This window comes from Phyllobates terribilis, unplaced genomic scaffold (assembly GCF_046119375.1).
Source record: "Phyllobates terribilis strain yellow unplaced genomic scaffold, ASM4611937v1 Scaffold_13__5_contigs__length_258822181, whole genome shotgun sequence".
NCBI classification, from domain to species: Eukaryota; Metazoa; Chordata; class Amphibia; order Anura; family Dendrobatidae; genus Phyllobates; species Phyllobates terribilis.
Window position 1 is genome coordinate 132,565,364 of NW_027362773.1, and position 15,001 is coordinate 132,580,364.

The window sequence follows — 15,001 nt, forward strand, 5'->3', positions numbered from 1 at the left end:
TGCGTATTTAATGCGTTTCCGTGGCATTTTTGCAGCTGCGTAAACGCCGCGGAAACGCATTAAAAACACATGGTAGAAGGGCAGCAATGTTCCCCAATTGAAATCCGCATGTGCTGTGCCCATGATGCGGATTTTTCCGCAGCGTAAACGCTGCGCTCAAAAATCCGCAGCATGTCAATTAATTTTGCGTAAACGCGGCGTTTTCGCCGCCATTGACTTGCATTAGAACGCGCCAATTCCGCAAGACTGCATTTGTACTTGCGTATTGGCGCGTTCTAATGTGCGGATGGTACCCGGGTGTGGAGGAGAGGAGAGTCTCATCCACACCCAGGTACCATTAAAAAAGCTGTAAAACAAGAATAGAATAAAAAATAAATGTATTCTTACCTTCTGTCGGCCCGCGCAGCGCTCCTGCTTGGTTCCCGGCACTTTGCAGTGAGTTGTAGGACCTGCGCTGACGTCAGAATCATGTGACGGGTCACGTGACGCTGACGTCGGCAGGTCTTTCAATTCAAAGTTGCCGGCAGCCGGGAGAACGGAGTGAGCAGGACAGCGCGGGCCATCGGAGGTAAGTATATACACTCTTTCGGGTCACACTATATAAATTCATGCCGTTTGCATGGATTTATATAGTGTGACCTAGTTGTCAAGCACTTTCCAGGTGATGCTAAAATCGCCTGGAAAGCGCTTGTCAATCTGCATGCGGAAATGCATGTGAATCCGCATGTGGATCCGCATGTATTCTGCAGGAAAAACGCATGCACAATCTGCATGTACAATCTGCATGCGTTTTTTCTGCCAGGGAGATGCAGAAATGATGCAGAAATTTTCTGCATCGTGTGCACATACCCTAAATCAGGTCTTTCTTCTTATTTTCATCTAATTGAAGTAAAACCGAACACATTTGTGCGGAGTGAGGACCTCTTTGATTTTGAAATGGCACAAATCCGGCCAGCTTCAGTGGCAGTGCACTCCAATCAATCAGGAGCGCACTGCTCTCCAGCAAGTATGAGCCGGAGCGGTGCGCTCTTGATCGAGGATGTGGGACAACTTTTTTTTTATAAGGGAACTTGGATCGTTGCATTCAGTTGTTCAAAACCATTTAGGAAGTTTGTGAACCCCTTAGGGTATGTTCACACGGTATAAATATACGGTGGAAAATTTGACTTTTGATTTGCTCAGGGGTCAGTGGCATAAATCCGATGCAGAACCTCAGATTTCAGCTGCGGATATGCAGGTTCAATTGCTGGGACCTTCCTCTATCAACTGTGGTTTTTCTGAAGGATTCACCAATCAGAAAAATCCGGATTTCCCATTGAAAACAACGGGATGACTTTTGTAGGTATTTATCGTTGGATTTTGGAGTGCCAGCAGGGAACAATTTGTGCAAAGTTAACTTTGTAATTTTTCTTTTTTTTTCCACACTTCTGTTATTTTAGCACTTAATGTGTTTTGCTCAGATTCTCTTGGGTGTAGAAATGCCACATATGGACCTGAGACCGGTGTTTGGGAGCACTGTAGGGCACCTGTAGGCTTTTGAAGCTCATATTTTTAATGGTAGTTTTGCTCGAGTCCTTACTAGCTTTTCAATTTATGTTATATGGTCATATTCATAAATCCCATAAACGGGGAACACTTCTCTAGTGACAGCAGCCTTGAACTGGGCGACCACTATTCTTGAGAGAGGTCCAGAGGTTGGACTGGCATATAGCAGACATTTAACATATCCTGTAGATATGCCATGGATATACAAGATGGTAGTAACCATCTAAGGGGATGTCTTTAAAGACAATTTGTCATCAGGTTTTTGCTGCCCCATTGGCGAGCTGCATGATGTAGGGACAGAGACCCTGATTCCAGTGATGTCACTTACTGGGCTGCTTGCTGAAGTTCTCATTAAAAACCGTTTTCTCTGCTGCTAATCTAGCAGTTCTCTGAATGCTGAGCATTGTATAACCCCGCCCACACCACTGATTGGCATCTTTCTTTGTACACTGTGCATATGCATCAAGTTGCCAGTCAGTGGTGGGGGCTGGGTTGAACTACATGGCAGCTGGTTTACTTGTCATGTATAATTTCCTGCTGATAAAACTGTGATTTTTATTAAAACTACTGCAAGCAGCCCAGTGAGTGACACATCAATGGAATCAGGGTCTCTTACCCTACATCATGCTGTTCTCAAATTAGGTCGCAAAAGCCTGGTGACAGATTCCCTTTTACAGGAAAACGAAACATGTAAAGTGCAAATTAGGAAAATCAAAACCTTCTTTAGTGTCTTGTAAATGTGTCCCATGAGATTGGCCGTTCCCTTCCGTTTGTTTCTCTCTACCTTGTGTCTGGCTGTAAGAGAACGTACTGCAGCCCCATTCCCATGCTCGGTGAGGGTAAAATAATGTTTAATCTTAGCCCCTGTTTAATAAGCTTTGTCCTCATTTGGCTGTCAGTCGAAAATGGAATAAGTCTCTGCAAGATTCTTACAGAACTGTTTTACTTCAGGGGCTTCCAGAAAAATAATGGGCGCAAACTTCCAGGCGCAGGCTTTGCGTGCGCCCGCGTGTCCAGGCGCAGGCGTTGCGTGCGCCCGCGTGTCCAGGCGGAGGCGTTGCGTGCGCCCGCGTGTCCAGGCGGAGGCGTTGCGTGCGCCCGCCTATGGACAGGCCAACACGTCTAGAGAGACTACCTTTTGTTCATTGTTTTCACCCAACAATACCGAAAATGTATAATGTTATTCATAAACATTGGCCTTTACTAACTAAGGCTTACCCGAATATTCAAAAATCCACCACTCATGTGTACAAGACGACCAAGAAATATCAAAGATCAGTTGGTGAGGGCTGATCTAGGCCCTCAAAAACAAATATCTACCCGGACACTTACGGGACAACGTAGGACAGGAACCTTCCCGTGCCTGGGCTGCATGAGCTGTTCAAATATAATTAAGGGCAATGTAATTATTCATCCACGCACCGGCAAATCATATCCCATTCGAGACTTCTATACGTGTGAGACCAATTTTGTGGTTTCTCATTAAATGCCCTTGCGGCCTATTATATTTAGGGGAAACCATACAATCAATAAGAGATAGGGTTTCGAGCCATAAGTCCACAATTAGGTGTGAAAAGACTTGGTTGCCGCTTCTGCATCACTTTAAAGAAGCAAAACATAATGTGGCACAATTGAGATTTCAAATAATAGAAAGGGTCCCTAGACCTCGTAGGGGGGGGCAATCGTATCAAGCTTTTAAAGCAACGTGAAACTTTCTGGATTTACACTTTGGATACTTAAGGTACCGTCTCGCATAACGACGCACCATCGTCCCGACAACGATGTGACCTGGCCAATATCTCTGGTGCGTCGCTAAGTGATCGCTGGTGAGCTGTCAAACAGGCAGGCTCACCAGCGATCAGGGGAGCAGCGACATCGTGGAAAGAATCTTTCCACGATGTCCTGCTCCTGGTTACCAGCCTGCTGCTGAAGCAGGAGCAGGCTGGTAACCATGATAAACAGCGGGTTACTAGGGGCACACGCTTAGTAACCTGCTGTTTATCATGGTTACCACTCTGCTACGGTGAGTGGGAGATTACCGCTCACCGTAGCAGAGTGGTAACCATGATAAACAGCGGGTTACTAAGTGCGCGTGTGCCCCTAGTAACCCGCTGTTTATCATGGTTACCAGCCTGATCGCTGGTCACACACAGCGATGTGTGCTGACCAGCGGGAGGGCAAGGACCAAAAAATGGTCCAGGACACTTTGCAGCGATCAGCGACCTCACAGCAGGGGCCTGATCGCTGGTGAGGTCGCTGTTGCGTCACCAAAACCGTGACTCTGCAGCGATCTCGCTATGTGAGACGGGGGCTTTAGTACCCTAAAGGCTTGAATAGGGAAATTGAGTGGCTAACATAATTTGTTCTTTTCTCAGATTCCATGATTCTAATATACGAGGTTCCTGGTACTATCCCCTCTAACATTATAAAGTACAGTTGTATAAATAGGGGGAGGGGCGATTTTATACAATTTTCTGATTACTTTGGTTTGGACTCCTACCTGTGTGTGAGCGTGATTTATCTTGTCTATATGAATATGATACATGGTTGAATTATATGGAAATGTAAAATTGAATCCATAATGATTGATAATATTGGATTTTATTGTGATCTTTTACATATACCGGCAATGTACACCCTCAGCCATATTGTAGGTAGAGGTGCCCTTTATTCCATATTTCTACTCTTATAGCGTTATACATTTACATAGGTGGAGGTGTCCTTTACTTCATACATCTACCCTTATAGGGTTATACATTTTTCACCAATGAAAGTGTACACTCTCAGTCATAGGTGGAGGTGCCCTTTATTCCATATATCTACCCTTGTAGGGTTATACATTTTCATAAGTGGTGGTGCTTTCTAATCCATATATCTACCCTTATAAGGTTATACATTTTTCACCAATGAAAATGTACATTCTCAGCCATTTTGTAGGTGGAGGTGCCCTTTATGTTTATATTCTACCCTTATAGCGTTATACATCTTCATGGGTGGAGGTGCCCTTTGTTCCATATATTTGCCCTTATAGGGTTGTACATTTTTTACCAATGAAAATGTACACTCTCAGCCATAGTGTAGGTGGAGGTGCCCTTTATTCCATATATCTACCCCTATAGGGTTATACATTTTCACAGGTGCTTTCTAATCCATATATTTACCCCTATAAGGTTATACAATTTTCACCAATGATAATGTACATTCTCAGCCATATTGTAGGTGGAGGTGCCCTTTATTCTGTATATCTACCCTTATAGGGTATACATTTTCACCAATGACTGATGGACATATACATATACCATCTCAAGATATAGAACAAGATTGACACACGATATAGCCATTCTGCCTTATTGTTCTTGTGTCAATGACCTTATTTCACTTAATGAGTCCTTTTTCCCCCTCTTCCCCCCTTTTCCCCCCTCTTCCCCTGTATTATACTCCAGCGCTCATCTCCTCTGGTTCTGTGATCTCCATGGCAGTTGATTATATCCCCGTAGTCTCTTGCCTGATACATAGCATGGAGCACGCATGCGCAGTGAGAAGCGTCACAGCATCTCCATGGCCGCCCCGCACATAGAAGCAATGCCGTATTAGTGACAGAGCACCGCAGATGTCCGAGATGTCTGCGCAAGCGTCGGCGTCTGACGGCACTTCCGGTCACATGACTGGCAGGTCCTTTATTATGGAGCGCTGCTCCACTTTACATACCGCACACCGCCAGGGCACGGACCGTGCCGGTTGCAGACACCGTAATAAACCGTTTACATTCATGGAGAGCTGAGATAAGTTAACCTCATTACCATTCTGATGTACAGTACTTTATAATCGGATTTCTTCTACTAGATCAACGCTTTCTTTTTTGATATTTTGACAATACGCTTTATAGCAAAGTAGGGACCAGTTCCTGGGAATCTTTTGCATTTTACTAAATGCTACCCTAAGGTAAAATAGGTTGTTCATTTAAGCACAGGCATTGTTGGTGATGGCACATATACAGATAATAAGATGTATTTCCACAAATTCTTCATTATATAGGTGTCCATATACCACATATTGCATACTTGTGATGAGGAATGGGCCATTACATGCAGAATTCATTTGGCATAGTGGTATGACTTAATCTTTCTATACAAATTGTACATTAGGTCAGGGGGACCTGAGTACTTACAGTACAGACCAAAAGTTTGGACACCCCTTCTCATTTGAAGATTTTTCTGTATTTTCATGACTATGAAAATTGTACATTCACACTGAAGGCATCAAAACTATGAATTAACACATGTGGAATTATATACTTAGCAAAAAGTGTGAAACAACTGAAAATATGTCTTATATTCTAGGTTCTTCAAAGTAGCCACCTTTTGCTTTGACTGCTTTGCACACTCTTGGCATTCTCTTGATGAGCTTCAAGAGGTAGTCACCGGAAATGGTTTTCACTTCACAGGTGTGCCCTGTCAGGTTTAATAAGTGGGATTTCTTGCCTTATAAATGGAGTTGGGACCATCAGTTGTGTTGTGCAGAAGTCTGGTGGATACGCAGCTGATAATCCTACTGAATAGACTGTTAGAATTTGTATTATGGCAAGAAAAAAGCAGATAAGTAAAGAAAAACGAGTGCCCATCATTACTTTAAGAAATGAAGGTCAGTCAGTCCGAAAAATTGGGCAAACTTTGAAAGTGTCCCCAAGTGCAGTTGCAAAAACCATCAAGCGCTGCAAAGAAACTGGCTCACATGAGGACCGCCCCAGGAAAGGAAGACCAAGAGTCACCTCTGCTTCTGAGGATAAGTTTATCCGAGTCACCAGCCTCAGAAATCGCAGGTTAACAGCAGCTCAGATTAGAGACCAGGTCAATGCCACACAGAGTTCTAGCAGCAGACATATCTCTACAACAACTGTTAGGAGGAGACTTTGTGCAGCAGGCCTTCATGGTAAAATAGCTACTAGGAAACCACTGCTAAGGACAGGCAACAAGCAGAAGAGACTTGTTTGGGCTAAAGAACACAAAGAATGGACATTAGACCAGTGGAAATCTGTGCTTTAGTCTGATGAGTCCAAATTTGAGATCTTTGGTTCCAACCACCGTGTCTTTGTGCGACGCAGAAAAGGTGAACGGATGGACTCTACATGCCTGGTTCCCACCGTGAAGCATGGAGGAGGAGGTGTGATGGTGTGGGGGTGCTTTGCTGGTGACACTGTTGGGGATTTATTCAAAATTGAAGGCATACTGAACCAGCATGGCTACCACAGCATCTTGCAGTGGTATGCTATTCCATCCGGTTTGCGTTTAGTTGGACCATTATTTATTTTTCAACAGGACAATGACCCCAAACACACCTCCAGGCTGTGTAAGGGCTATTTGACCAAGAAGGAGAGTGATGGGGTGCTACGCCAGATGACCTGGCCTCCACAGTCACCAGACCTGAACCCAATCGAGATGGTTTGGGGTGAGCTGGACCGCAGAGTGAAGGCAAAATGGCCAACAAGTGCTAAGCATCTCTGGGAACTCCTTCAAGATTGTTGGAAGACCATTTCCGGTGACTACCTCTTGAAGCTCATCAAGAGAATGCCAAGAGTGTGCAAAGCAGTCATCAAAGCAAAAGGTGGCTACTTTGAGGAACCTAGAATATAAGACACATTTTCAGTTGTTTCACACTTTTTTGTTAAGTATATAATTCCACATGTGTTAATTCATAGTTTTGATGCCTTCAGTGTGAATGTACAATTTTCATAGTCATGAAAATACAGAGAAATCTTTAAATGAGAAGGTGTGTCCAAACTTTTGGTCTGTACTGTATATTGTCACAATTGAACAGGAACCCACTTTGCCACAAGGAAACATAATCTACACCCGGGACCTGATTACTCCTCTTTGAGATCCCAATACCTCCTTGCAACCATAGGGGGATCCTTATAACAACTGTGGTACAATACCCAACAGGTACTATCACCTACTTTTAACTAGATCTTTTATATAACAATTTACATATAGTTTTCTCCTACCTTTGAACTGCTCTCTGATTACTGAGGGTTAGTTGACCTGATGAACATAGATTACCTCTACTGCAAATGATCATTTGACAAGAGTTCACATAATATGTATTTTTTCTTGTAAATAATGTATGAATTTTTGTATTTAATTGGATTGTTCTCATTTATTCAAGTGACACTGTGATCAAGGCCACATAGTGGCCGAAACGTCCGCTTTTACTTTGTCATTCCTGCCATTATATTGGAATAAATTTCACTTGAAGCAGAATTGTTCAATACCGAGTGCAGTGATTATTACTCCTGACATATAGGTGGAAATGATGCTGCATGTTTCCCCTCACCCCAAAAAATAGTGACCTCGTAGAGAACATTTGCCCTTCTCACATGACTTGTCCTATTTGCTGTCCTCACCTGTGACCTGTAACGATTTATTGGACAGGATATGCTCTGATACCTGCGTTGTGTGAACCCCTTGTGACCTGTCATCTGCACATCGTCTCCGCCGCTGCCTGTTTATATTGGAGATGCTACAAAGATTTGGATCTGCTCAATTGTAGAATATTATTCCTTTTGCAGATTTTACCGGTTACTATTTGGACCTGTTTCACACCACATTTTTTTGATGTACTTGACACATGTTTGTATCTTAACCCAACCCCTTCCCACCACTGTCCCTTTTCATTTTGGCCTTTTAGTTTTTTCCTCTCCTCCGTCCAAGAGCCATAACTTTTTTCTTTTTTTATTTCTTTTTTTATTTTTCCATCAACATCGCTGTGTCAGGGTTTGGGTTTTTTTGCGTGACAAGGTGTAGATTTGAATGGCACCATTCATTTTACCATATGATGTACCGAAAAGCAGAAAATTAATTTTATTTTTTCAGTTTATTGCCCAGTTTATTTGGGTTTTCCTTTATAGCATTGTGCTCTAAAAGCGACCTGGCAACATGATTCTTCAGGCCAGTACAATTAAGGCAATGCCAAACTTGCATTTTTTTTATTTTTTTTTAATTTTAGATTTTTATTTTTCATCAATGAAGCGGTGTGAGGGCTTGTTTCATTGCATGGCGAGCTGTCATTTTCAATGGTATTTTGGGGTACAACATTTTGATGACATTACCCTATTTTTCAGACTATAAGACGCACTTTTTTCCTCAAATGTTGGAGGAAAATGGGGGGTGCATCATATAGTCCAAATGTTGGGGGGTATGTATGTATGTATGTATATATGTATATGTATATATATATATATATATATATATATATATATATATATATATATATATATATATATATATATATATATATATATATATATATATATATATATATATAATATATATATTTATATATTTATTATGTGTGTGGGGGTAGCGGTGGAGGAGCGGGGCGCAGGAGGCAGCAGCCGCCCGCTGCAGCCTACACTGTCCCCGCTGCTAAAGAAAATGAATATTCACTGCTCCCCATGCCCATGGGGCGTGGGGAGCACTGAATATTCATGCTCCTTAATAGCAGCACACAATGTAGCCGCGCTGCGGCTCCTGCTGCTGCCGGAATCTCGTGTGCCCGCTGTTAAAGGGCATGAATATTCAACCTCTCTCCACGCCCATGGGCGTGGGGAGGGGGTGAATATTCATGCCCTTTAATAAGCGGGCACACGAGATAGCCCGGCAGGAGCAGGAGCCGCAGCGCGGCTACACTGTGTGTCGGCTATGAAGGAGCATAGTCACTGCTCCCCCGCGCACACAGTCCCGGCGTGGGGAGCAGTGACTTCCGGCAGCTGATCTCTCCTTGTGAGCCGCGCATGGCAGTGATGTCATGCGCTACTCACATGGAGAGATCAGTGCGGGCCGACAGGACGCAGCGCTGGAGGAGAGAACAAAGGTGAGTAGGAGTGTTTATTTTTTTTTTTTTATGTGCAGCGTGATGGGGATTAGGGGGACCATGCATACCTGGATAAGGAGGGGGCCATACGTACCAGGGTAACGCTGAGGGGACCATACATACCAGGATAAGGATTAGGGGTGCCATGCATACCAGGATTTGGGGTGTCATGCATACCAGGATAGGGATTAGGGGTGCCATGCATACCAGGATTTGGATTAGGAGTGCCATGCATACCAGGATGGGGATGAGGGTGCCATGCATACCAGGATGGGGATGAGGGTGCCATGCATACCAGGATTGGGGATGAGGGGTGCCATGCATACCAGGATTGGGGATGAGGGGTGCCATGCATACCAGGATTGGGGATGAGGGGTGCCATGCATACCAGGATTGGGGATGAGGGGTGCCATGCATACCAGGATTGGGGATGAGGGGTGCCATGCATACCAGGATTGGGGATGAGGGGTGCCATGCATACCAGGATTGGGGATGAGGGGTGCCATGCATACCAGGATTGGGGATGAGGGGTGCCATGCATACCAGGATTGGGGATGAGGGGTGCCATGCATACCAGGATTGGGGATTAGGGGTGCCATGCATACCAGGATGGGGAGTGCTGTGCCATGCATACCAGGATGGGGAGTGCTGTGCCATGCATACCAGGATGTGGATGAGGGGTGCCATGCATACCAGGATGTGGATGAGGGGTGCCATGCATACCAGGATGTGGATGAGGGGTGCCATGCATACCAGGATTGGGGATGAGGGGTGCCATGCATACCAGGATTGGGGATGAGGGGTGCCATGCATACCAGGATTGGGGATGAGGGGTGCCATGCATACCAGGATTGGGGATGAGGGGTGCCATGCATACCAGGATTGGGGATTAGGGGTGCCATGCATACCAGGATTGGGGATTAGGGGTGCCATGCATACCAGGATTGGGGATTAGGGGTGCCATGCATACCAGGATTGGGGATTAGGGGTGCCATGCATACCAGGATTGGGGATTAGGGGTGCCATGCATACCAGGATTGGGGATTAGGGGTGCCATGCATACCAGGATGGGGAGTGCTGTGCCATGCATACAAGGATGGGGAGTGCTGTGCCATGCATACCAGGATTGGGGATGAGGGGTGCCATGCATACCAATATGGAGGGATGCCAGGCATACCAGGATGGGGATGGGGACCACGTATAAAAGGAAGGGGGGAGGGGGCGCATATATACCAGGATTTGGGATCTTGTCAGAATTGGGGGATATTACACCTATACCAGTGTCAGCAGAAGACCCCCACGCACTTAAGTGCATCATGAACACATTTTTTGCTTACATTTTTTTTTTTTCCTCCTCCTCTAAAACCTAGGTGCGTCTTATGGCCCGGTGCGTCTTATAGTCCGAAAAATACGGTATCTTGTGGAAAGTGGCGACCAAAAAACTGATTCTTGTATTTCGGCTATTTTTTATTTTTTAAATGTTTTTTTACGTTTTGACCTTTTTACAGATTAAACCCTTTTCTATTTTGCTTGATTGGACTTTTGTGGATGTGTTTAATACCAAGCATGGATTTTTTTTTTTTTTGCTTTGTTATTTTTTAAAACTTTTTTTATTTTAACGTCCTATTTTACTCTCCCTAGGGGCTTTGAACCTGCTACTGCAAAATTTTTGCACCCCCTCCCCCAAGGAAGGGGGTGCTGGCCGTCAAAATCCACTGTCTAACTGGATGTCACCAATGTCAGTGATTGACGAGGGCATTAGGTGGTTAAAGAGAAGTAATTGGAGATGACTCCAGTCGCTGCTGTTAGAGGCAGGTGCTGGCTGTATAGTACAGTGGACACCGATATGTGTGGTGCAGGCTCAGCTCCTGAGCCTGCTCCATGTATAGGCACCTGACGTGCAGTTTACATGTCAGGAAGGGATGAAACATATCTGTAGTAGGAAAGTTGATTGGCTATTTGTGTGAGGATTAGCTATAACATTAAAACCAGATAAGATGAATACCACGCCTTATCTTGAGCATTGACACCTGTCATGGGGTGGGATATATTTGGCAGCAAGTGACCAGTCTGTTCTTGAAGTTAATGTGTTTCAAGCTGTAAAGTTGGGCAAACGAGAAGATCCAAGCAATTTTGATAAGGGGGTAAATTGTGATGTCTGTCTGACTGTAATAGAGCTGCTGCAGAGCGGTAGGTCTTGTGGGTGTCAGGCATGCAGTGGTTAGTACATGCCCAATGGCTGGTGAAACAGTATAGAGGGGCAGGAGCACATGAGACTCGTTGATGCACTTGTGAAGCAACATCTAGTTGATCTGCTGAGAAAGATCACAGGATTTTTTGACTGCTCAGATAACTCCTTCTTAAACATTAAATTCCCCAGTGCAAAATATAAATCACGGATACTCTCCTCCTCACTGGTTCTTTTCCAGCAATATTGGCATCGGGGCTCTCATGACATTATGCCACGTAAGCACTGGAGCCAATCAGTGTTCGCTAATGAGCTGCTTCACTCTCACTTCTTGTGAATCTCTCATGTGCTAGTTAAGCGTGAGAGAAGCAGCCCATTAGGAATTGCTGATTGTCTGCAGTGCTCATTAACAGGGTCACGGGAGACCAGCTCGAATGGTACCTGTGCAAAAGGTAGCTATCTGTTGTGTTTTTATTTTTATTTTTTTATTTGTTTGGGTTTTTTTACACTGAGGAATATAGTGTCTAAGAAGGATTTGTTCGAACAGTGGACAACCCCTTTAATAGAAGAGAGTCAGAGGGCCGCGTGCTATGCAGCTTAGTGTGTATGGGGTCGAACGCTGTTGACCTGTCAGTGCCCGTACTGATCATTATCCACCTGTAAAATGCCTACAGTCGGCATGTGAGCACCAGAAGTAGACCATGGAGCAGAATCATCAGCTGTGTATTCTTCATTTGGGTGCTAGGGGGTGACATTTCTTCTTGTGGAGAGTGACAATCCAAGCCTGGCATGTCAGAGTGAGGAGACTAATAAGCCATGCATGCTCCTATGGGAAGTTAAATATTTCATTTCCCAGAGGAGCATGCATGCCTTAGAAGTCTCCTTACTCTGACCTGCAAGGCTTGGTTTGTCACTCTCCACAAGGAGAAACCCCAGTCCAAAGCCTCTCACTTAGCCGAATCAGATCTCATACTTTGCACTGATGAGGGGCATCACCCCGAAACACTGTTTGCAAATTGAGTTTCTGCTTTGGCTTTTATCCTAAGTCATGTGACAAAGCTCGTTAAAGAGTCAATAATGACTTTTAGGATTCCTGCTTACAATAGGTGGCGCTAGAGTTCTAGTCCTCTTCCTTTCTGAAGAGGCAATTTGCATACGTCATCATGTGGGTGCCAATATGGTACCAGAATGCAAAACTCCAGTGGGTTTGTACAGATAAAGGAGAACTACCTAATCACTGGAAATATGACCACTGGGACCACCTCCAGTCCTAAAAATAGGGCTCTGCAGAGCCAAGGTTGAGAGTGTACTCCTCCACCCCCAATCATTCTCTGGGAGTGCTAGTGATGGCAGAGTACAGTTCCTTGCTATATCTGTCAGTCCCCAGGAGAGTAAAAAGAGCAGGTTTGCAAATGCTTGATTTCCACACCATTTGGCTTTGGCTCTTCTGAGCCCTTTTTTTAGGGTTTGCTGGAAATCGAGGTGGTCCCTGTCCCCCCCACCCCCCCGCCCAGGAGAGCGATCAAGAAGTCATCTCTTATCCTATGGATACGGTATAACTTCAAAACTTGTTGCCAACTCTTTAAGGGGACAAATGTATATGCAGTTTCAAAACCTAAACCTCAATCGATCTTCTAATCTTCAGAAGGGCTTTCCTAAGTCCTATTGATTAGATATGCTATGATGCCTGATCCTTTAGATCACTCCCAGGCTTGAGGTGGATCAGTGGCCATACATGCACTCGCATGTACCTCCTGATTTAGATGCTTTTCTTTAAAGCGTAACTAAACTTTTATTTTTTATTTTTTTTTTATTTAATTTTATCCAGAATGGAAAGTCAGGAATCTGGGGATTTGTCTTCGTTCCTCCTGAAAGAAAAAATTGCATGTAGGTGGCTTCGAAACCCCAGCTTTTACTCTGCATGAGTGCGTTCTGCTATCCATGCAGACGAATACTGGGCAAATACAGGGGTTTGGAAGCCACTTTTTTTTTTTTTTTTTTTTTTTACAGGAATGACGACAAGTTCCCTAATAAAGTGACCTGCAAAGTTCCATAACTTTCCCTGCTGGAAAAAATTATTTAAATAAATGAAAGTTTCGTTTCTTTAATTCTAGATGTAACCTGCCATAATTGCTTTCATAGCTAAAACGCTGGCGGTTTTACTGCTTTGTGTGTAATTTTATAGATGATGTCTCTCCCATTATCCTAGATGCCATGCTCAGAGTGGACCAGGCGTTGAGGATGAATCCTCCTGCTAGCGATGGTTTGTGGATGACATTACACATTTTTTTGTGCTGCTGACACATAACTTCCTTGCAGAGGACCCCGCAGTCCGAGGACGGCTGACCGAATGCTTGGAGACCATTCTAAATAAGGCCCAGGAACCCCCCAAATCCAAGAAGGTGCAGCACTCCAATGCCAAGAATGCCGTGTTGTTTGAGGCCATCAGCCTCATCATTTACCATGACAGGTAAGGGAAGCTTTAGGTAAACTTCATGTTTTCACATCACTGTTTATAGCGGCTGTTCAGAAAGGCTGCGTTCTCTTGGCACATCATCACAGGGCATGTCTATTATATACATTGCTCTGCAGTTATTACTTTACTGCATTAGGTTTTAACACAATATATTGGATGTTGGCTTTTATAAAAAGCACAGATACCACTCCCCACATTAATCCAGTCTAGATCTGTCCATACATAATGGATGATGTCCTGCAACAACATTTGGCGAGTGAGAGGTTGACCAAGACCACCTTACTCCAGAGCAATCAACCTCTGTTATAGAATATAAATGCCACAAGCATTTAGGTCTTTCCAATTCTGCAGCTCCGAAGGGAGATTTCAACAGTACAGACTACCAGGCCATTACACATAGCCCATGTGTTTCTTCTGTCCTGCTCTCCAGTGAGCCCAACCTGCTGGTCCGGGCATGCAACCAGCTGGGCCAGTTCCTGCAGCATCGGGAGACCAACCTACGCTACCTGGCATTGGAAAGCATGTGCACCCTGGCTAGTTCGGAGTTCTCGCATGAAGCTGTCAAGACCCATATTGAAACTGTAATCAATGCACTAAAGGTGAGAACAAGTAGTCATTTTATCATTGTCTAGCTGTTCTGTGATCGGGAGACAATGCTTTTCATGTTTCATGGTGTTCCATGGTCTTCTGTACCAGTGGCACAAGGGAATAATGGTACCAGCTGCACTGGAAAAGCTGGCCAGGTACGCCGTCAGACTAGTCTATTCTCTGACCATGGTCCAAGTACATTTTCTCTAAAAAGCTCTGATGCGTGCTGCCTGCGGTTGAGGCAGCATGAATCCGGTGATGGGTTCACTTTTAAAACAATGGCATCTGGTTTGTGGATGTAGAATATATGCTAAAATTCGCTTGAAAAAAGTGAG

At 44.4% G+C, this 15,001-nt stretch overlaps 1 protein-coding gene across 4 annotated transcripts in view; it reads left to right on the forward strand.

Annotated features, from left to right (window-relative positions):
• Positions 1-15,001, forward strand: part of AP2A2 (adaptor related protein complex 2 subunit alpha 2) — a 74,592-nt gene that overhangs the window by 39,323 nt on the left and 20,268 nt on the right. For all 4 annotated transcript variants that reach the window (XM_073658698.1, XM_073658699.1, XM_073658700.1 and 1 more), the window contains exons 8-9: positions 13,922-14,072; positions 14,509-14,677. In XM_073658698.1, the coding sequence (XP_073514799.1) occupies positions 13,922-14,072; positions 14,509-14,677 (320 nt within the window). The remainder of the gene's footprint in view (positions 1-13,921; positions 14,073-14,508; positions 14,678-15,001) is intronic.